Source organism: Microtus pennsylvanicus, chromosome 8 (genome assembly GCF_037038515.1).
Source record: "Microtus pennsylvanicus isolate mMicPen1 chromosome 8, mMicPen1.hap1, whole genome shotgun sequence".
Taxonomy (NCBI): domain Eukaryota; kingdom Metazoa; phylum Chordata; class Mammalia; order Rodentia; family Cricetidae; genus Microtus; species Microtus pennsylvanicus.
In genome coordinates, this window is record NC_134586.1 from 10,365,208 (window position 1) to 10,389,480 (window position 24,273).

The 24,273-nt window shown below is 38.7% G+C and overlaps 1 protein-coding gene across 3 annotated transcripts in view; it reads right to left on the minus strand.

The window, feature by feature from the left end:
- The window catches only part of Pik3c2g (phosphatidylinositol-4-phosphate 3-kinase catalytic subunit type 2 gamma), a 309,971-nt gene that overhangs the window by 212,983 nt on the left and 72,715 nt on the right, over positions 1 to 24,273 (minus strand). For all 3 annotated transcript variants that reach the window (XM_075981920.1, XM_075981919.1, XM_075981918.1), the window contains 3 exons: positions 18,366 to 18,480; positions 14,431 to 14,561; positions 6,336 to 6,524 (listed from right to left, as the gene is read on the minus strand). In XM_075981920.1, coding sequence (XP_075838035.1) covers positions 6,336 to 6,524; positions 14,431 to 14,561; positions 18,366 to 18,480 — 435 coding nt within the window. The remainder of the gene's footprint in view (positions 1 to 6,335; positions 6,525 to 14,430; positions 14,562 to 18,365; positions 18,481 to 24,273) is intronic.

Here is a 24,273-nt window from a genome sequence, read left to right on the forward strand (position 1 = left end):
AGTGGTCATCAGCCTTCCTAATGGTGCAATCCTTTAACACAGTTCCCTGTGTTATGGTAACTCCCAACCATAAACATATTTTTGTTGCTATTTTATAACTATAATTTGCCACTTTTATGAATCATAATGTAAATACATGTGTTTTTTGATGGTTTTAGGTGACCCCTGTGAACGTAATTTAGCCTTAAAGGTGTCACAACCCACAGGTTAAGAACATCTGGTCTTTGGGCTTAAATAGAACGTTGGGCATTAACTAATTATATTACCATCATGCAAAAGGGATAGAATTTTAAACATTCTCACCACAAAATGATAAGTCAAATACATTAATTAGCTTAATTTAATCTTTCTATAATATAAAACCATGAAAAGGGTCACAGGGCACCTTATGAACATGGAGTGCTTTTATAGATTAGCTAAGAAATAAAATTTAAAGTACTTGAGGAGCAAGAATTTTTCGTACTGTGCTCAGCGGTGGTTCATCTAATTCTGCTGCTCTGCTTATGGCCTGATTCCATTTGCTGTTTCTCCAAAGCATTTCTGTGTAATGATGCTATGACCCCTTTCGCGGTTCCCTCTGATCACTCGGCTCCCTTTCCCTTTTTGTCTTCTGGCCTTCCTTTGTGCTGCTTTTACAAAGCTGCTCTGTCTCCCATTTTCTAAACATCTGTTTGTTTGGTTTTTAAAAATCTCTTCTACGTTTGTGGCATCCATTACCATCTAAAGATCTTAAGACTCCTGTTATTCTTTGAGGTTTATTTTTCTTTGCAAAACTTCAGATCTCCGGGCTGAACTACATACCATACCGGGAAGTTCCTTGAGGTCTCATGTTAAGGTTTTAGGTTGTAAACAATACCCTTCAGCTTATGCTACTCTAATCTGCTCTTCCTTCTGTGGCCCTTGTCTTAGTCCACAATGAGGTTTTCAAGCACTGAGTTTGAGCTTGAATTCCTTATTATCTCTCCTCCCTCTGTGGCTTTCTTCCAAAGCAACCTCCCCAGTCTAATCTGTGGCTAACTACTCCTGGCAAGATGAAGCCATGGAGATTTTTGCAAGGGGATTATTCCTAAACTTGACATCCAGCTAATAGCCTTGCTGTCCCCTCCTTCTTAAAACAGATTCTTCATGGAGTTGCTACAATTATTCTTTTAAACACAAGCCTGCCAACAAAATTCCAGGGACTGTTGTCATAAGACTGTATTCTTTACCTGAACCACAAAGCCCCACATAATCTTCCTCAGGCCAATGTTTTCAATTTTGTGTCCCAAGGAAATTCTTTTATGTTAAAGTATTCGCTCTCCTCTGAACCCTCATAGCCACGCACATGCTGCCATTCTTGAGGAAATCTTTGCAAGACTTGAAGTCAGGACTTGGTTTCACTGTGAACATTTTCCTACTTTCTGTGGCATAATTTGCTCGCTCACCTTCATGCCTATCTAGCGCTTACTACTGACTTTAATTAAAGTCTAACAGAACACATCATGTGGTGGCCTCTGGTGCAAGCAAGCCTTTCCTTGCAGACTGTGTGTTTTTCCTAGCAACAGGAACTTAGCTGATATTTCCCTTTTTGATTAAGTGCATAGCGCATATTTTTTGCTCCATAAATGAAAAAGAAGCACTGCAACCCATTGCTTAATTAGGCATCTAAATAATGGAAAATTTAATTGTCTCACTATTGTGAATTCCATCCTTCCTACTTACAATGCTAGTCAAGACTGACTTTAGTATAAATTTATCTGTACAATATAAGAGAGTGACTTGCTGTAAGTATTTTAGTGAAGTCTCCCTCCAAGGGAATTGATTTCAGAAGTTATGATATTGTTTATTTAATACTGCTTTTCTTCCTGAAAAGCAAATTTTACATCATGTGAGGGGAGCCAGATTTGTTCCCCTGTCAGACTGTTACTTAAGCTTCTAGTTCAGTTTTCCAAATTTCTTTTTTTAAAATCATTTTTTATTAAAAATGACTCTTAATGGGTTCTGTAACTTATTTGCTATTATCCACTGAATCCTTGTGTTTGTGCATGAAGGTTCACGAAAAGCACATCTAATTCACTCAGAACCACTAACCTCAGCTCAGGTCTTTGCTGTTCTACCTTCTGCAATGGAAGGACCAGTGCCCAGCCGACTCTCTACTGTCACTCAGTGGTGGAAAAGTAAACACCCAGTGGCTCGCTCTAGGTGTCAGCATGTCTCTTGCTTAGAACACAAATGAAGTGGAGAGTCTTCAGGCAGGATGAAATAAACAGTAGTATTAAAAACCTTCCAAACTCAAACTGGAGAAAACTAGTTCTCAAGAGGTTAAACCATGACCACAACAGACTCTTCAATGAAGGGTAGAAAAGAAGCAGAACGCCAAAGAACTCGTTCTTTGATAACTCACATAATAAGCACACACTGTTCTCAGAAGAGTCATCTTTTGAATTTAGAGTTGTGGAAAGGCTCATTTCTGGAAACAGCTTGTCCTCAAGCTTTTTAACAGTTCAGCTAGACCAAGAGTGGGAGTCACAGGATGCTCACAATGGAAATTCGCCAACCTTGCCAGTGACCTTATCTGCTGCATGATCAGGAGCTGAAAAGTCGGCAATCAGAACAGGGTCCCAGAACGCAGCTTCACAAGCAGGTCTCCGCTTTGACAGGACCCTGCTCCTCTCTGACTATTAAGTCTGATGATTCCAGAGAGCAGGGCTGAGTGAAAGAAAATCATTTGGGTGTGATAATCTAGCCCTTGCTGTTCACAAGTAGGGAAAAAGAAAGCCTAAGTGTTTAAGAAGTATTGTGATTTGAATATAAAATGATCCCAAAGATTGCCTCAGGTACTAGAGGGCCTCGATCTAGAGTAGCAGACTATATGCATGTGTTAACTAGGAACCAAAGCCAGGTCCTCTCTAAGAAGAGGACAGGCGTTTTTTTCTTTTAGATTTGCTTTATTTATTTATCTAGTTTTTTATTTATGTATGTTTAATTTATTCTTCTCTCTTACGTTACATCACAACTGCAGTCCCCCACCCACCCATCTTTTCCCTACCTCCCCTTTTCCCCAGATCCACCCCTCCTCCAACTCCTTTCAGAAAAGAGCAGGCCTCCTCAGGATATCAACCAAATATAGCAGAACAAGCTCCAATAAGACCAGACATATATATCCACATCAAGGCTAAATGAGGCAAGCCAGAAAGATGAAATGAACACCAAGCAGGCAAAAGACTCAGAAAGCTCCTGCTCCCATTGTAAGGAGTCCACAAGGACACCAAGCTGCTAAAACATAACATATATGCAGAGGACTTAGGGCAGACCCACACAAGCTCCCTGATCACTATGAGTCCACTTGGGTCCTAGTCAGTTGATTTTGTGGGCCATGCTCTTGTGGTGTCCTTGATCCCTCTGTCTCTTCCAGTCCTTCCTCCACCTCCTCTACAGGACTCCACAAGCACTGCCTGCCTAATTTTTGGCAATAGAGGCTTTTAACTCCTGAAGCTCATGTGATTGAACACTTGGCTGTCAGCTGCTGGAGCTCTCTGGGAAGTTGCAAAACCTTGCCAGAGGAAGGCTTTGAGCAGGCTTTGAGTTTTTAAACCTGTTCCTACTTTTTGTCCCCCCCCCCTCTTTTTTTTTTATTTTATTTTTGAGACAGTGCTTCTCTGTAGCTTTGGAGCCTGTCCTGGAACTAGCTCTGGTAGATCAGGTTGGCCTTGAACTCAGAGATCCACCTGCCTCTGCCTCCTAAGTGCTGGGATTAAAGGCATGAGGCATTACTATCTGGCTCTCTCTCCATTTCTTAACTGCCAGGTCAGCCTCAAACTCCTTCAGGAGATGCTTTCCTCCACCATGATTATTCTACTGCTCTGGATCTGTAGACCAAAATAATCCATTTCTCACCTAAATTACTTTTTGTTGGGGATATCATGTTAGAGCAGCAAAGAGGTCACTCACACATGCAGGAAGCTGAGGTTCAGGTAGCAAGATCTGTCTGTGCCAGTGCCTACACTTGCTCCTTAGCGCCTCAATGTACTAGGTCATGGGGTGACAGCCTCTAAAAACTGAGGTGACAGTCTCTAGGATTAGAAACTGATTAGAAAAATAATAATGTTTACTTCTTAGTTATTGTGGGCATTGAAGAAGATAATACTAAGTGTTACTAATTAAAAATTTGGCCTATATACTGAAAATTTGAGTCAAATAGGTTTTCAAGATCTGTTTAGGTAGAGAATACATAGGATTGAGAACATAGACTCAATCCAGTGAATTCTCTCACTTTTTAAGCCAGTAAACTGAATTACTGCATTTTCCCTGAAAGGATCTCTAGAATAATATCTCATGAACTTTTTTTTAAAATCATTGACATTTAAAGTCATTAGAAAATGTGTAAAACTAACGTGATTCTTAATGAAGTCAGCCTGTTTGGAAGACATAGAAAGTTGTCTCAACAATCAAACTTCAATATCTTTCATAGATTCATAGTCTTTAACCTAATGTATTTTTGTTGAAATTATTTTTTGACAGAGTCTTTATATACAGTTAATGCTGACCTGGTACTCTTTGGGCTAGACTTTCACATATGGCAATTCTCCTGCTGCAGTTTCCTATGTGATAGGATTAAGGACATGTGCCAATGCACCCATTTTATTTTGTAAAAGATAATGCAAAGCAGTGTTTTTCTTTTACAGCTTTTTTTCCAAATTGGTGTGTGTGTGTGTGTGTGTCTGTCTGTCTGTGTGCATGTGTGCACATGTGACCATGTGCCAAGTGCTACCTCACACATACAGGGGCCAGAGGACAACTTCCAGGAGTCAATTCTCTTCTACCATCTTTACATGGTTTCCAGATATCAAATTCAGTTGAGCAGGTTTGGTGGCAAAGATTTTACACACGAGTCACCCTGCTGGTCTAAAGAACTGTGTTTCTCAAAATGTAACTTAAGTATCATTCAATTTATTTTACTTTGTATAGAAATAACTGCATACAGAGAGAAGACAGACAGACAGACACCACACACACACACACACACACACACACACACACACACACACACACACACCTCTCCTTACAACCATTCCCTCTAATCTGTCCTCATCCTACATTATCATCACTGGGTTTCACGCTTCTATATCTCTGCATATTTCATACAAATGGGAGCGTGCAAAACAAGGTCTTTGGTTGGTGGATTCTTTCACTTAGTATGCTGCTTCCATAGTTTGCTCATATTGTCACACATATCAATATTATCTTTTAATTAATTATAATACTATACAGAGCACATTTCATTTATTCTTTGGTGGGCATTTGAGTTGCGTGTATAATTTTGTGTATTTTGTGATCTATGATGTTTTCAATAGTTATGTAGGAGTTTTAAGTGGGCATAATTTTTGCTAATATTGCATATAAAATTACCAGTGGAATTACTGGGTCATATTGTAACTCGGTGTTCACCACGTAAGAACTTCAAAAGCCAGAGTTCCCCCTATGCTTACACCTGCTCCGCATTCCCTCTCGACAATGAGACTCTGATTTCCTGCATCCTTATCAAGGCTTTATACTTTTTGATTATTGTCAGTCCTGGTGAGAGAAGCCCCTCATGTGTGCTCCCTGGCTTCCTTTGCATGTTTTCCCAATAGCCAATGAGACCAGATTAGTATGGTGTCATGCACTTTGTGCATATTTGTATAGTTTTCTTGAGGAAGTGTTGGTCAGATCTTTTACTCAATTTAAAAGTAGGTTATTTATCTTTCTGTTGCTCTACTTTTAGTCTGTACATATTCCACATACAATTACCTTAATAGATAGAAGATGCATCAATGTTTCCTTCCTCTCTGTCAGCTGTTGATGTCAGACTTTGAACCGATTTCTCATTCATTAGTCAATTTGGGGATGATGGGAGGATAATTAATTGTGCTGCTGTTTAAAGTCTTCAGCAGAAAACAAATAGGATTTCACCACGCAATGATGCAGAGCTTTGGCTAATTTTATATTTTAGTGAGAAGTAGAGGTTAAGTCTGTGGTGCAGGCATTTTCTTTCTGAGATAACACCTCATTATGTATGCCAGGGTAATACTGAATTGACAGCAGTTCTCCTGCCTCAGCTTCCCCAGCTCTTTTTCTTTAAGAGAAAGTGGATGCGTCACTTAAGAAACTATGGCCATTAATTGAGCTTTATCTTTAGTGTGAAGATACAATTAAAGCTTAGAGTGTTTGAAAGTTATATGCATAGCTTGCCAGTTTTCTGAAATTAATGTCTATAGGTACTGAATTTGGGAACAGAATAACTGTGTAATTAATCCCATTGTCTTGTTTTTCCATTGTTCCTAACACATATCAAGATACATTTTGTTAAGTCTTACCTGGAAGTCAAAAGACCAAGTGCTTCTAGTGGGTGAGAAAATGTCCACCTTCTCAAGATGGCATGCATTTCGGAAACTGTCCCTTCATCCCATCCAGGGGCACTACCCAAAACCAGAGGGAGGGAGGAATTTTTATTATCACAGTAGAAACGATAAAACCACAGGTATCTTCTCTTTTCCCCAGAAAGTCTGAAAAGACAGATTGAAAATTGTTTTTTATTTTTTTTGAACATTGTTGTAAATATAAATGCATAGTTCAAAACATTGCTTTATTATTTCTTGAGTTATGATTTGATTTATAATGGAAAACTGATACTTTATCATGAAGGAGTTTGATAGTTTATTCTTTCAACTTATTTTCTGCTGGTGCATTCTCTGCAGAAAACAAAAAACAACACCTTCATTTTAGATTCTCAGCCCAACGAAATCATTAATAGCACATCCTTTAAAGGGACAAAATCTGTTGCATGATCATTTCTGTATCAATTTTTAACCTTTGCCTTTCCCAACAATAATCTGGCTTATCTTAAACCATCCAAAATCTCCAGAAGAGTATGAGAAATACTAGATGATTGGAGAGGCAGAAGTGTCCTTCAACTAAAAGATGAACATGTTGACATATCCAAATGACTTTTATAGCATGTCTAGATTCTTCTGTTTGTTACTGTTTTTCCCATCAATAATAAAAGACCCCAGGATGGGTTATTTTGGTTAACTTCCTTCTGTAATACTGAGCGGTGACATTCCCCCAAACTGTCTCTCAAGAAACAGAATTTACATAAGAGAAAATACAGAGAATCAGTTCAATGAATTTTGATAAATGAATTTTCTAACTAGCAATGCACTCCTGTCAATGTACAAAACAATTTTTTTCCATGTTGCCAGATGCATGAACAAGGTTGATTTCTTTCACTTTGGATTAGTACAATCCTTTATTTTTGGCTACTTTTGCTCAAAAATGATTTTGAAATTATCTGTATTGTTGAGTGTGTCAATAGCCCATTCTTTATAATTAGTGGCTATTATTCATTTGTATGAATACTCTACAATTTCCTTATGTAATCTTTTACTTGGTGGCCGTCTGAGTTATTTCCTTTTTGAAGGACATTATAAATCAAAGCCCCATGAATATATACATGGAAGCTTTTTAGTGTTTTTATTTTCTTTCTCTGAAGAGAGTCTAGTGCCTGTGGTGGTCTGGGCCACTTGGGTACTTGTGGAATAGGAGGGTGTTGACAGCGGTTTCTGTTCCACCCAGTCCAGCAGCAATTCAGTCCCAAAGAAACACACAGGGGTTTACATTAATTGTAAACTGGATGGCCTATTAGCTCAGTCTTCTTGTTAACTCTTATATCTTATATTTGCCCATAATTATTGTCTGTGTTAGCTATGTGCCATGGTACCTTTAATCAGTGAGGCATTCTTATCTTGCTTCCTCTGAATCTGGGTGATGACTACAGACTGGGCCTTTCCTCTTCCCAGCATTCTCCAATTCTAGTTGTCCCACCTCTATTTCCTGCCTGGCTGCTGACCAATCAGTGTTTTATTAAACTAATACAAGTAAGTGATAAATCTTTACAGGGTACAAGACCATTGTCTCACATCACTTCCCCCCTTTTATTCAAAACAAAACTTTCAATCTAATTTCCTTTATTTAGCTTTCTTCCTGACTATTAATTATAACAACTTGCACCCAACACTATAAACAAAGAAAAATATCAATAATCCATTTTTGGGGAATGTGGGCATAGTTTTTTAGGCTACTTCCTGCTGATTGGGGGTGCTGATAATCTTAAGGGGACCTAAAGAAAATTTAGGATTATGGTCAAGTCATGACTTGAATATTCTGTGAGGCTTGATCATCTCAGCCAGCAGTCTTGAGGCTTTTCTGGATATAGAACTCAGAGGAAACTCCCGCAGAGGTCCTCTGAAATGTTGGAACATCTGGGCCATCCTCTCCTATCAGAAATTTGTCAGTGGGTCTTCCCTGATCAAACTTGATTTTTCTTAACCCAGAATGACTCCCCAGCCTCTCATTTCCTGTGGAAACAAAAGCAAAACCTCTTCTCCAAAGTAACATATATTTTGATTTAAATTTTGAAGTCAAGGCATTTTCAAAATATATATATGTATATTAATCCAGCAGCATTTATAGTCAAGTGTCTTTCAGCAGCTATTGCTCCTTTCTCAGCCATCAAATAATTCAAAGACAACACAATAACATACAGTATCCAGATTCTCTGTGCATTTTCCATCTTTACCTGGCCTTACTTTAAACTCTAGTTCTTTTATTTTTAATTTTTGGCTTTTTGAGACTAGGTTTCTCTGTGTATCTTTACCTGTCCTGGAATTCCCTCTGTAGACCAGGCTGTCTTTGAACTCACAGAGATCCACATGTTTCTGCCTCCCAAGTGCTAGCATTAAAGTTGTGTGCCACCACATCCAACTACTCTCTCTCTCTTTCTTTTTTAAGGGCTTTATCCTTTTTCTTTTCTTTCCCAAACCTACAGATATTTTTAAAGACACTCTAAACCATTTAGAGTTTTTTTAATCTGAATCTACCTTTACTGTATATCTTTTTTTCTGACCTCATGAGTCTTTAATTTGCTAAACAATATGGCTAGGATTAAAACTGTGGCTTTGATGGTTGGATCCACTCAGTTTCTTTGCTTTCTGAGAGTCTGTCTTCGTGGTGCAGGGACTGATGGAAACCATGCTTATTGTCACAACTCTATGCAGTTTCCAGGACCCTTCACCACCAAGAAGCATGCTGCTGGCTATTTATAAACACCTTTTAAGTGCTTTGTTACAGAGCCTCTTAAAAGGGCTACCAGGGTTTTTTTTTTTCCTAAAGCTGAGTCAGGAAGCCTCTCTTAAATGGTATGTGCTTGCCCACCTGAGAAAATGCTACTATCAAGAAGCCATGCTTAACTCTGTTCTTTTTGTGTTTAGAATTCCTTTTGAAACTCTCTAGGTTTTAAGTGGACTTAGTTGTCCACGTTGGTGCCAATTCTGTTGACAGAGGTTTCTGTCATGCCTGGTTCTGCAGATGTTCAGTCCCCAAAAACATACAGAGGTTTTTAAATTATAAATTAGTCGGACTAATAGCTCAGTCTTCTTGTTAACTCTTAATATTAGCCCATAATTCTTGTCTGTGTTAGCCATGTGGCTTGGTACCTTTTATCATCTTGCTTCCTCTGTATCTCAGTGGCGACTGCAGACTGAGTTTTTCCTCTTCCCAGCATTCTTCTATTCTAGCTGTCCTGCTTATACTTCCTGCCTGGCTGCTGGCCAATCAGTGTTTTGATACAAGTGCCAAATCTTTACGGGGTACAAGACCATTGTCCCACAGCAGGAGAGTCCATTTCCAGAGGTGCCTATAAAGTTTCACATTCGTATGTGGAGATTGTGAGAGTTTCAGCTGAACCATGTTCAAATCAGTTTCTAATTCATTTTGTTTGTCTTTTTCGTGCTGTACTTTATAGTTGCTGATACTGGTTCATAATTTTCATTTACTTAGAATATAGATAATTTTTCTTAAGCTGTGTCCTGTATCTTTTACGAGGCATCTGCTTGTCTTGTAACTACCCTTTTGGATAGATTATTTGGATTCCTTTGTATTTTCACTTATACTGAAAACAACAGTTTTGTTATATAAATGTCTTGTGCACATTTTCCCAGAAATTTTTTCATATTTATATCTGAATTAATGTCTTTCAATAAACAGTTTTAAACTTTAACTCAACCTCTGTTTATTTCTGTCTTTGCTTGTCTGTCTGTCTCTGTTTCTTTCTCTCTCTGAACATCTTTCTCTCTGTTTCCTCTCTGTCCATCCTAAGAGTCATTCTAAGAAAGCCTTTTAGTGCTAGATTTCACATTTAGAAGATCCATCGTAACTTAATTTCTCCCTGTGGTTGAGGATAGGCATTGAAGTTTTATCTTATCCTTCTTCCCGTGTCATTCTTGTCTCCGACTGCATAAGAGCAGCCGTTTGTAGAAAATTCTTTCTTCATTAATCGTCTTTGTATCTTTGTGATACACACATCAGCCTTATAACTGGTGTTCCAGGTCATGTATTCTACCCTGAATTATTTTTGCTTTGTTTACTTTTAAGTCATTGTTATCTTTTACATCAATTTCTAAATGTACATGTAATCAGAGGATGGAAGTCTCTAACTTATTTTCACATTTCTTTCTCATATGTATATTTATGGATTAACTTTAAACATTGGATTTGTGACATTTGCCTATTTTTTCCTTTGGAGTTGCTGTATTGAAATCATCTGTTTTTTAAATCTCTAACATTATTTAAATTAACTCTTACTTCAGTATAATCTGTAGTTTTGTTTTCCTAATAATCAGTTATCTTTTTTATAAATTGATTACATGCTAAATAAAACCCAAGAGCATTTTCTAGTTAAGAGCCATTAGATACTAGGAATGCCACACTGCTCAGAGCATCTTCCTATTGCTTTCCTATCGAAAGAACCAACAAGGTGTTCAGTAGGAGGATTAATTTCAGGCAATCCAGTCTGAACCTTTTGAGATTTCTATTTATGATATATTAGGTCAGTTTTACGACAGCACCTATCTATAGATAGTCTACAGTAGACTTATTCCTGGCATACACCTTTCTGGTTTATTTACCAAACTTCTGGTATGTGTTCATGGTCAGAATTTCTTTTCTTCAGTTTCGCTCAACTTCTGAAGTCCACATTCATCTCACACCTCCTTGTAGGCCATGGAAAAATACCCGGTTATAAATAGTAACTAATTGCTCCAGGGTAGATGTCCAGCTCTCAGCCTGTCTACCTTCCTTCTGCCAACACTGTGTTCTGAAGTTTCTGACTACCTTGTTATCATTAATCTCTGAACCCCACCATTTTCTGTTAAAATAACCAAACCACACAGTATTTTTAAAATTTTTAGTCTCTAAGCTTAGAGAAATTCATGTCTGAAAACACAGTTGCTTCCTGTGCATTTTGCCTGTGTTAAAATTCTGCAAGTTCCCAAGAACCATCTGGTCCCAGGTACAATTCATGCTAAAGCAGACATATCTACTAATTTCAAAACGAACTTTTCTTATGTATTTTAACCTTCAGCTTCCCATATATAGGGAACCACTTTATTGGTTGACATGAAGCTTTTATTTTCCTATCTGTTTTTAGAAATATCACAAGAACCTTTGCAGTGTATCTTGAGTCTGAATTTCCCGACTCTGATTGCTGTGGCTAATTTGAAAGAAGGGATAATTAATTCACCGAGTAAATGATAAAACATTAAGTGATTCAGCCACTAAATTGAATGTTATTTGTAAACGCCACACACTGAAGGCTGTCATCTATCTCTTCCCACAGTCCAGAGTGAGCCGCTGCTGCACAGCACATGAATAATTATATTTAAGTGAAACAGAAGGAAATGTTGCTTCTTTAGTGTATACAATTAACATAAACAAAATCTGAAGCAGAAAGACAAGTAGAATTCAATTGGGGTAGTTAATTAACTGTTAAAATGTGTGTCTTAAATTAGCAATTTTTTAATGTGTATGACCGCGTGAGTCTATGGCGTGAGTGAGTGTGCACATGCACGTGTGTGCGCACACACATACTCATGGAAACCAGAAGCGGAATTTGGAATTCCTGGAACTAGAGGTGTTTGCAGTTGTGAGCACCCTGACACATACACAGGTGCCATGAACTGAACTCAGAAAAAGAGAGAGAATATTCAGCTTTAGGTAGACCATCTTTCCCAACCACTGCTACCACCTCAGAGGCCATCAGAGAGAGGAGCCTAAAACAATGTAAAAGTTAAAGATGGAGTCCATGATTACTGCACAAGACCCACGCAAGCTCAAGCTAGCCAAAATCTCAGCAAAGATGGGGAGATTCTCTCCATAGCACACCCCAAGTGAGGAGCAATTAGCTGTGCATAATCACTGGGGTGTGACTCATTCCTTTCACAGAATGCAGCTACTGACACTTTTCTCCTGCTCCAGTGTATGGTTCCACACTCATGTACACATGGGCAGTGCTAATCAAACTCAATCAGTCATTACACACACACAAAGTTGGGAGGAGAACATCTTAGAGGGATTGAAGAGAGCGGGAAGAGGGAAATGTAGGTAGATATGATCCAGTCTCATTGTACATGCTTAAATTCTCAAAATAAACAAAGGTTATAATAAAAAAAACATAAAAGTAAAACTAAATACCATGAACTTGGGGTTAATTTATAAACACAAACTCCTGATATCTAGCTATAATTTGCTAGGTGTGGCCTTTTTTGTTTAAATATGTTTAAAATTTTGTAACATCGTCACTTTTTTCGTAATTAAAATCTCTTGTTACAATGACACATTGAGCAGTGTTCTTAAGTGGCACACTTTTTAAATGTAATGTTTTGTGTGTGTATGTGTGTAGGTTTTTTTTTTTTGGAAAAAGTAGTAAAGAGGATTCATGTGGTGAAGGTGGAAATGACATGGAAAGAGATTGCCAGTATTTGTGTTTTAGGATTGTGAGACTCTTCCATCGTTTTTAATACAGTAGCTTTGTTGGGCAAATATTACAGGAGGATACCTCAGGTTTTATGGGGTACACACTGTAGAGGAAAAACAGTGGCTAGGATTGGAAACATAGCAATAAGTAAAACACAGTAAAACCAGGATTGATAATTCCTTGTCCTCCTAGTTCTTGCAAATGAGTGAGGAGAGAAGAAATAAACACATGAATAAACCTGACGATGACAGACTAGGAAGTGTGGTTACAGAGAGAAGATTTCATTGGGTGAGGTGGCCAAGCAAGGCCCCCCTGAGACAGGTGGCATTTCAGTGACAACTTTAATATGATTTAATCATGCAGAAAATTTAGAAAAGAATAATTCAGAAAACTAAATGTCCAATCAGAGTCTCAGGGAGGAAGAGGTACCATCACAGGGGGAGCCTGTGAAGGAGGTTTACGTCACCAGTTTGAATTGAATGAACCCACAATGGTATGGGCTGAAACTAGAGGGTAGGACTCAAGATGGACGATGTCTGTACTGAATGTTCACAGTTGGGCTCAACCACACTAATGTCTCCATCAGAAATGACTCTATTGTCTTCCCAGTGATCAAATTAAATCCTGGTCTTCTCCATTGACCTATCCTGAGTTCTTTGGTTTATCTGGTGACATATTTCCAAATTCTAACCAATGTCATCTATTTTGAACTGAGAATCTATATTTTTTCCCAATCTAGTCCCTACTTCCAGAGTCCACTGCTTTGCTTCCACCTTACGGAAATCCCAAGGTCTTGCCTAGCAAATCAAATTGACTCCCAGTTGCTTTGTGGGCTATTGTTTTTACTGATTCTTTAACACATTCTTAAACTTGTGTTTACAGGGATCACACAAAAAATATAATTCTTTTTTTTAAGTCAATTTTTTTTCTTGAAATAAAGTGTCCTATGCTATACATATACTGTGGTTCCAGCATTTTTTCTGTACATACTGATGGATATATGTACATGTGTACAACTTCTAGAGTTAATGCCAATGGTTTATTATTAATGAGCACAGCTGATGAGCTGTGACTCAGACATTACCAGGTAGCAAGCATAAATGCCATTAATTATCTTGTAGTTCCTCCAAGTGATTTTGGCTTTATTTAGAGAATTGCTGGTTGACACAGCATAAGAATTACTTATTAACTGATTTAGTGTTTATTAGAGATGATTTATTTCTGTTCTTTTAAATATCTGCCTTGATAATTAAATTCCAATTTTCCCTGCTTACTAAAACAGCTTCCCAGAACTTATTGGATGATGACTGAGCACCGTTTTTCTCTGAGATGTGATGCTGTTCACTAGCCTGTCTCTGCCTCTGGTACTTTAGTACTTCATACCATTCCTTAATCTAAAGATCAAGTTGCCAAAAGACATAAAAAATCTTTGTAGATGAGGCAAAATCATTTCTCAGTTTGTCCACGTTAACTGATCATCTAGCACCATGACTTCAGGAAATGAGAGGTCGGTATAGGACTTCAGGTGCTCCCTCAGAAGACACAAGTATGGCTGACGAGAGCATAACATAGAGAGTCATTCTCAGGCCTGGCTCACTCACAGCAAAGGAGTCTGCTTCTGGGACAGTCTGGCGATGTGTTTTAAACACTCTCTTGGTGGTCCTTCAACGTCAGTTCTGTTCTCTTCAGAATCAGGTTTCACGTACTCCCACCCAGCAGCTGGAAAATCTATCTGTAATGAAGAGGTGATTTTCTATGTACTAAACATGCATGCAAATACATTTACAATTTCATAACATTTACTTGAGATTTGTAGGAATGAAAGAAATAGTAATTTCTATTTTGTGCTGATTGCTTTAACATAATTTTTGAACAATCTATTATTGGTATCTGTTATAAAGTAAAGAAATATGAAGACAATTGTACTTCCTTTTTCACAATCTTCTTATGAAAACAGTGACTCCAATGTTCCCATGTCCCCCTTTAAGCCCTGTTTGCCATGCACATTGTGTAAACAAACAATGTTTTTGATTTGAGTTTGGATGTCCCATCTATTGACAGGACAAGAATCCTTTCACCCTTATATCCTGAGTCCATATGTTTTTAGTTAAACCTTGCTTTAGAGTTAAAACTGACGTCAACAACAACAATGACAACAGGCTGCTTTTGCACTATGGAGGTGAGCTGGACAGTTTAGGCTCCATATTTTTTCTTAAGGTTAATAATTTTGTCCATTCTAAAGTTCAAATAGTCCACATACCTTATTATGATCGGCTGAACTGTGTTAGATAGGTTTCATGGAGAAAATCTAGGAACATTCTAGTATGTGTGAGGTACAGCTTGAAATACAGTTTATTCTATTTAGGTTTCTTATTATTTTACATTAGAAACTGCTTAGTTCATTCTATTAATCCATAATGTCTATTGCAATTATTATTTTGGAATAAGCTTTGCTATCATTTATTAATTATTGCTTTAACATGATAAAAATAAGACAATCTAAGGCAAAATGATATTAATATTACTGAGATGAATCTTGAAGCAATGATTGTCATGATTTAAATGAAAGCATACGCAGTCTCTGTAGGTCACACTACTTTCTATTTGGCCAGAATTTACTGGGCACCAGAGATGAGTCTCCTGAATCCCAAGTGGTCAAACCCATACTACATGTACATATGAGCCACATTAAATGAATACACGTGTGTGTGTGTGTGTGTGTGTGTGTGTTTAGAAGGGCTAAAAATTATGTCTATATAGTATCCATGCATGAAATTATCTAAAAAATCAAAAATTGAGTAAAAATAATATAAGAAACAGTAGCTAATGAACTAGCACAACTTTATGTCAGCCTGAAGGAACTGGCCGGGAGACTGAAGACCTTAAGATGGTGGAAGAGAACATGAATGTTAGTTCTGCGCTGGTTTCCCAGCTTAGAAAGGCCAGGAAGAGCCACAGTAAACAATGATGCGAAAGCACAATGCACCCTTCCCAGTAAGCAGTAAGACGGATGAAACTAGAGCTTCTCGGACTAAGGTAAGCCACAGACAGACAATCATACTTTCTCTTGGAATGTGGTGTGTTGCGTGGCAGGGTGGGAAGATAAGACAGGCAGATCTTGCGGGGAATACTGGCTAGTCAGCCTAGCCCAATTGGTGAGGTCCAGGGCAGTGAGAAACCAAATCTCAAAAAGCCTGGTGAGCGGCTACTGCAAAACAATGCCCAAGGTTGACCTCTGGCCTTTACACGTATGTGCACACATATGCTCCTGCACATATGCACACGCCCTGATGAAGTTTCAAATGGATTCCAGGCAAGTGCAAGCAAGTAGACGAGGAGACCCAGGAAAAGGCAAGCAGTAATCTGCCTGTTCGTTTCCACTCTGAATTCTTATCCACTTCCCCCTGTCAGCTGTTCCTGCTCCCTGCAGCAGTCTTAGGATGTGTCAACAGTTATTTACCTGGAGAACGACTCTGTGTGACTCATCACACCCCTGTCATACCTGGATGGCAGCTCTGCATCCTTTACCATTCATATTGTAAGGACGACCAGAAAAGCGGACCTGACTACAGTGGGCAGTCCTTGAATGCACAGAGGTGGAAAGAGGGAGTTAAAGACTTGCCCAATACTTTGACATTCTCTGTTAGAGAGCTGAGACTATGGTCTGCATTCCCCCAACTGACAGCTTGATGTCTTTCTTTCTGACTCATATCTATTCCCTGACATAACTCTAGGTTCTACGGCCTGCTTTTAATTTTCTTACCATCTCCTAATCTTGTGTGTGCTGGATTTGTGCATTTGAGCGTGCATGTGTGTTTGCATGTGGAGGCCAGAAGACAAACTCCTGTGTCACGTTGCAGGCACTAACCAATGGTTATTTTGAGACTAGGTATGCCACTACTCTGGAGTCCACTGACTCAATTAGACAGATTGGCCAGGGAAGTCCCAAGGATTCACCTTCTCACTGCCCCAGCACTCGAGATTGTAAGCTTATACCACTGAATCAGCCATTTTCCCCGTGGGTTCTGGGTAGGAATGTCAGTTCTCATGCAAACACTTTACCAGCAGAGTCAGCCCCTAAAATTCAACATTGGATCAATTTCCTGTTCTAGAATACAGCAGAGAGCCTGACATGGTGCTTTGGATTCTTAAATTAGGACTTTTAATAGTATCAACACAGGTTCTTCAGTAACGAGCTATTCACTTTATCAAAATGGGGGGCCCTTTAAAACTAAAGTCTGGTGATTCCTTCTGGCCTAGCATGGGAATATTTATGAGGTTTATGGCAGATTTCCTTACTGGAATGAAGTGCCTCTTTGTGTCCTGCTGCAAGGCACGTTCCAGCCAGTCATCATCTAGACCTGACATCCTCAGGTCTACGTGACTCACCTATTTCTTGCCACCAAGCTAGCGCTAAAATGTTGTTCACGTGGTTCCTGGAAAGACCTTTTCTGCCCTAAAATGAAGCCACATTTTTATAGGATTCATTATTCTCCTTCATCAACATCTTTTTGTTATATTTCTAAACTCTATCCCTTATACCCTCGAACCTAATGCTTGTGAACCAGAACTCTGTGTCCTCTCCAGCATGAAGACAAGTGCAAGGCAATTTTGTTCCCAGGACTGGGGAGTGAATATTCTACTGGATAGAAATCAGTAATACTGCTCAGCATCCGACCATGCACAGGATGGAACCATAAATGCCCAGTCAAAATGCTGCCAAGTTTGAGAAACTGTGTTTCTGAGGATGCCACCCAGTTTCTGTAGAGATGGATGGAAAGTCCACACTCCTGAATCTCCAGATAGTATTATATCTAAGTTGCTGATCTCTAGCCAATATGGATAGATGGATCACAGACATGATCACAGTACTGTATCTGTGTTGCTGATTTTTAGCCAGTGTGGATAGATGGACCACAGACATGAGCGTAGTACTGTGTCTGCGCTGCTTATCTCTAGCCAGTATGAGCCAGTATGAGCCACAGACATGAGCAAACAAGGTTCTGCTGGCAGAATGAACCAAAGCTGGAATCACTGAGCAATTTCCTTTCCCCATCACAAATCACAGAGAATAGAGATGTTTTAGGGCAAAAAAGGTGTAAACATGGATTTTGTTTGCTATTCATCTCTTACAATCCAGCCATTTAACAAAGGTGCAGCAGAAGAGATTTTGATGGCTTGTCACAATGCAAAAGCAGCTGTAAGGTACTGGGTTAATAATATATAACAATGACTTATTTTAGACAACAGAAAGAAGAATTGGATGCATTTAAGGAGAGTGTTGATAGCAAGGCTTCTCTGCTATCCTTCAGGATGGTGAAGCGATCTATTGAATTGCTATTATATAAGCTGACAGAAAAATTGCTTGGAGAGTTCTGGGCATAAAACAAAAGATACAGAAGGCACCCAATTCTAAACTGGAGAAAGGGATCATGTATGTGTGACCCTAGAAGAAAGCGTTTCTGTAACTGGTTACCACACTGCTTAACAACATGAATTTTCTATGTGTACTTTCATCTCATAGCTTGACACTTACCTGCAGGGTCAGTGGGGAAGGCTGGCTCCCATCCCATACTCCTGGAGCTATCATTTCTGTGGGAGGCTCACTCTGAAATGTCATGCTGAATAGCCTAGACCCCATCATAGACTTTCTGCAAAAGATAACACATAGACAAGAGTCACATTAAGAGGAAAACTATTAGTGTCTTCACACATGCTTATTCTGGGATAGAAAGCAGCGGTTATTTCTGTGGCTTCATTCAGTAGCTAGAAGAGAAATAAAATATCCCACGTGTCTAGACATGGATTGTGAGCTCACTACTAACATGTCAAATGCAAAGCTGTTTCCATAGACACCACATTTTTTGTCAAGTGTGACAATTACTACAGTAGTTCCTAACAGGAGCATGTAGCATGTATCAGTGACTGCCATCAGTGGCGATGACTAAGTGGAATTAGGAATCTCAGATTTGGACTCTGGACTTATGGGTGCCTGAACTCAGGAGGGATAGTAGTTCTTCAGAAGTTCTTTTTCCTCCATCCCCCTGAATTAAATAAATTCCTTGGGCATTTAAAGATTCTAAATTTATAAGAATGCAAGGTTTAAATCAGCACAGCATATGAGCTGCAGAATCAAAATAGTTGTAGGACTTCACAAGGGAAATGTTCCTTCGCATATAAATAGAAAGATTATTCATGTTCAGAATCCTTAAAAATCGGTTGTAAATTACCATAGTAAATGAGAGAGCATATAGAAAATATTCTAACCATGGAGAAAACCACCAATGTTTCCAATGGCTGCAAAAACAACTAAATCCACATATTTTTATAAAAAAAATATTTAGTGGTACTGGTGCACAAATCTGAATATGGTAACATATTCCAATGGTTAACTAAGAGTGGTGTTTGAGTTCAATATACAAAACTGGAAAATTAGTTAATTAACCAAAGCAAATGTAACCTGAAGATAAATCACTTTTTCAGTACCCATTCAATTCAGGAGTTGACAGAGAACCTCAGGTGGTTCTGTGGTGGCTGAGATAACCCAACTCGGGTAACCCAGCACCCTCGGCTACACTGGGAGATCCCTAACAAGCTGCACTAGCCAGCAGTTTCTGATAAAACAAGGAGCTCCCAGCTCTGAAGGGGACTGTGGTCTGGAGGTCAGAGTCAGCAGGCCACAAGATCTCTGTAGATTTTCCTTTTCTCTCAACCTCATCGTCCTGTCATCTTGTTGGGAAGAGAGGCAGAGTGAAAGAAAGCTAAGTGACTAGGCATTTTTATCCAAAAGAGATTTCATATTTCAGCTAATCAGTCCTTGCTATAAGCCGAGAGCTCTTTGCCCTCATTAGGTGCAGGATGGAGCTTGTGAGATGTTAGTTGCATTTTCACAACCGCATTTTGGAAGGTGTTATATTTGTGATTTTGCTTGGCCACATTTGAAGCAAAACAAATCTGATTTCCGGGAGCTGGCTTCTATCAAGAAGGAATCCAGTGGTGTCTGTTCTTTCTGCCCTTAGATAGATTGCACTGTAAGAGCCTCCCCAGCCTCTATCTTGTGGCACAGGATTCAGAATGAAGTCAGAGCGCTTGTGTAGGAGTGGGGTACACAGAGCTTAGGAAAGTGGGCATGAAGAATAGGAAAGTCCAGATGGACAGTGTAGGGTAAAGGTATACAGATTTTAAGGCCGTATGAGGAGCTGAGAAAATAAATGAGTGGCATTGTTTTGGAGGTGATTGTTTAGCATTGGAGAGCTAATTTTCAGATAATAGACTGTGCCAGGTGCTACAAGAAGGACTTTCATAGTTTTTCAAATAAATGTCAGAAGATGATCAGTAGCAGTGAGTAACATAAAACAGATCTGAGAGTGTTTGTGGCTTTAGAAGATGGGGGGCTTTCTCTTGAATTTCACCGACCATGACAGCACTAATAATTAGACCTGACTCATCTCTGAGTGTGCTGTTACCTTGATCTATTTGGAAAAAGCTGCCATTTAAAAATTAGTTTTGAGGGTATTCTTGTAACCTGAATTATTCTCCTTTCTCGTTCTATTTAATGTACCAAATTATTCTATTAAAGTGTTATTTAAAAATTGTATTGTTAAATTGCCATACCATTGTTATATAAATTGTATTGCTATATATAAAATAAAGTATGGTTTCATTTTAAACAATTAAGAAAATTTAAGTACACAGGCAATAAAATGGACATATTTAAAACAAAGTAGGTGGGGATGAGAAGTAATTAAAAAATCTATTGGGTTGAAGAGATGGCTCAGCAGTTAAGAGTACAGATTGCTCTACCAGAGGACCTGTGTTTGATTCCCAAAACCCATATGATATTTCACATCCATCTGTAACTCCAGTTCTAGGGTCCTCAATACTCCTTCTCTGGGTTCTATGGGGCCAGGCACTCAAGTGGTGCATAGACATATGTGCATGCAAAATATCTATACATATAAAACAAAATTTAATAAGATACTATGGGGAAAATATTAGTCTGTAATACATACCAACATACACCCCAAAACAAAATAAAAATGTTACAAAGACAGTCTACATACATCATACTTTGTGATAGGATGGAGCTTGCCTAAATCAGCCAGCCATTGTTAACTAAGAATCCTGAAATTTATTGGACAAAATCAACGTTTTTCAAAAGTTCTCACAGTGTGGTGGTTCCTCTGGCAGTGAAGGTGGCTTTCAGAAAGGCGCTGGGGAGATGCTAACTGGACCTGACCACAAGACTTCAAACTCTTCCTGCAAGGCACGCCTGCAGTATCCATCACTCATGCACTTGGAGGTTTTTAAAAAATATGACATGTTTAGAAATTAGACTTTGCTTTTTCATATGGCCTTTGGGGATATTTGAGCTGGCATATCCATAAGTTTTTTTTTTAAAACTTGACTATTGTTCAATTTAGTGATAAAAATATTTCAACCTCAAATTTGCTTCATTGAGAAAGACAAATGCTCTGGATTATGATTCCATCACCCTGCTTCCTAACACAACACAATAATGGTTATTGAGTTTAGTGATCAGGAGTCTTTGCATCAGTTCCCAACATCTGGAGCCAGAGTGTAGAGAGGCCTATGCCACTGAAAGACCAGAAGAACCCGACGACCTGACTTGATGAAATCCCTTGAGAGACTGACAACAGTAGATCTAGTGGGACGAGCTCTTGTGACCTGAGCCAGAGCCTGTGTAGGGGGGAGGACATTTTTACAATACGTTCATGGAGGGGAACGTGGCATGTCAAAACAGGAAGGGAGAGAGTTGAAGATAGAAAGAGCAAAGGCAAGAACTCAGACCTGGATTCTGGCTATCGTTCTGTTTTTAAGCTGCCTGGTACCTTACATTAGACCACCTTTCCAAGGATCTCCTCAGCACCTAGTGTGGCAATTGGACTGAGCAACTCATGTGGACCCGCAGAAAACCAATGAGCTTGAGCAACACAACTATTGTTTATTACTAAATTCTGAAACAGAGGAGGTCAGCCTTAATAATCCAGGCAATTGCCTAAGCAATCAAATTGTTTGGAGATTAAGACTGATTTTAAGTCATGTTTGAAACTATGCGAATGATTTTCATATTTAAGACTTTAACTCATCCCAGGAGTCTTGAAAATATTGTTGCTCTCAAAAATAAAATAAAACAGAACTGAATTTGAATCATTGGGGGATACCTGGAATTTGGCTTTATATTATAAGATCCAAGAAAATGCTATTGTTCAACTGAGGTAGGGAAGCTCTATGGCAAAGTAGCTTCCAGAATAAAAATGCTAAATAACAATTACACTACTTATTTGTAACCTTAAACTGGGACCTGAGCTCTTGCACAGGGTTGTGTTGAAAGAAACAAATCCTTGCTGTAGTGCAGTTGGTACATAGACAATCTTGTCTGCAAAAGAAGATTCTATGATTTTTCCCACCAAATCTTTCCTTTGGATTTGAGATACTTTTCTTTATAGAACTGAAAATGAGTGGTTTGGATGCCTGAAAATGTCAAAGCTGATTTTTGTATGTAGACATTAACTAATACATCCTTCATAGGTCTATATGAGCTTAATCATCATTGGTTCTCAAAGCCCACTTGTGGAGGCCCTGACAAGACAGAATGCCTCCAGAAAGCTATCCTGAGGTCATGTGTATGTTGGAATATCAATATAAGTGGTCATTATTACTGCACACAGCTGGTGAGAGGCAATTCAAACCCTAATGAGAGATTCAACATCAGATGTTCATGGGCAAAGGTCATCCCATGGGTGGAAATAAAAACAAGATGCCTCTTTTCTGTGATCTGAAAATATCTACACTGAATAAATTGAATAAGAATCTCTACAAATTGTTGCGAGGCACAAAATAGAATTTGTGGCTGTGTCTCAGCAGCCACACCAGATAGATTTCTGATACCTTAGAACAATCTGGGTTTCTTTTGATTGTTTATCCCAGGAGAGGTGGCAATGCTTTCTGGTTTTGATGAGAAACGGTCTCCTGGGAATACATTTCCTAATGCTTGCTGAAATAATCACCGAAGTCTATCGGGTTTTCTGATACCTCATCATCACTGGTTTGCATACTTTGTCTTGCAGCCTCATCACCTTGGATCAGTCCCTGATAATTGCTTTCCGCAGACTCCCGCCCTGGAAGGCCATTCCCTGAAAACAATTGTAAGTGATGCATGTCAACCCAGAGCCCGCATCTTGCTGGCGTCCCTGCATACGGCAAGCTGGTAATGAGAACCTAGTGCTCCAGATGCTCTTTCCAGCTAGTAACTGGAAATATGGCTTTACCAAAATGCTAAAAATGCCACATCTGAAATTCTGTTGATGAAACTGAAAGCAAGGTCTCTCTCAGGTAGATGGACACCTGTACAGAGGCTCTTACGGGCAAAGTCATGGATGTTCCTAAAGCTCCAACCAGATATTTGGAATGTCCCTCCCCTAGCAGCAGCAGACACCTCTCCTAGAGCTGACCTGTGCTTTTTGCAGATTTTAACAATCTAAATGCAGGGATTGATTTTTTTTAGTAAACAAAGTTCTATTGATTGCCTATTTATATGATGCTTTATGTAAGATGGCAGACATTACAGAGATGAATACATTCCCTGCCCTCAATACACACATGGAGATGGGCTAAAATATCAAAACCCAAACCAAGCAACAGACATGTTCATACACAGAAACACATATACTTACACACACAGGACATACACACATGCATAAGACACACAAACACACATGTATACAGAGAGATACACATACATATACACATATACACACAGAGACATATACACACAGAGACACATATACACAATTTACACATGCACATACACAGGTATACACCCACATATACACACAAGGAGATGCACACACCCAGGGTCCAGATCAGAAATAATCAAATGAATTTTCAAAGTTTGATCTGGTTTGCTTGATAAAAGTTGTCTACAGTAGATGAATGTTGGAACTGAAAACTTAACAGCAATACTTTAAGCACTTCCATAACACCAAGTTTCTCTAAGACAATATGTGTAGAAACATGCCTTATACTAATATTAGCATAACAACACAAGTTCTGATTTTTGAAGGTCTTAAATTTTTTTTATCTGATCTTAAAACTGGACTTCCTTTATTTAAAATAATAAATACATTGATGCTTCTGGAAATATTTTCCCTTAAAAGCATTAGCTGATTTTATTTTAGGTTCTAAGCATGAATAATTCTCATGGATTATAGGCTAAATAAACAGTTGACTTTGCAAAGGCTGTTAATTCTGAGAGAATATCTGAACTCAGTTCTGTACATTTTCAGAAGTTGCCAAGTGTTTATTCTTGGCAATAGGAGACCAGCAAAGCAGTCATGTTTTATAATTTTACTTTAGTCAGAATTTTGTGGCTTTTTTAAAATTCTAAATGACAGCATAGTCATTTTGAATTACTAATTCCA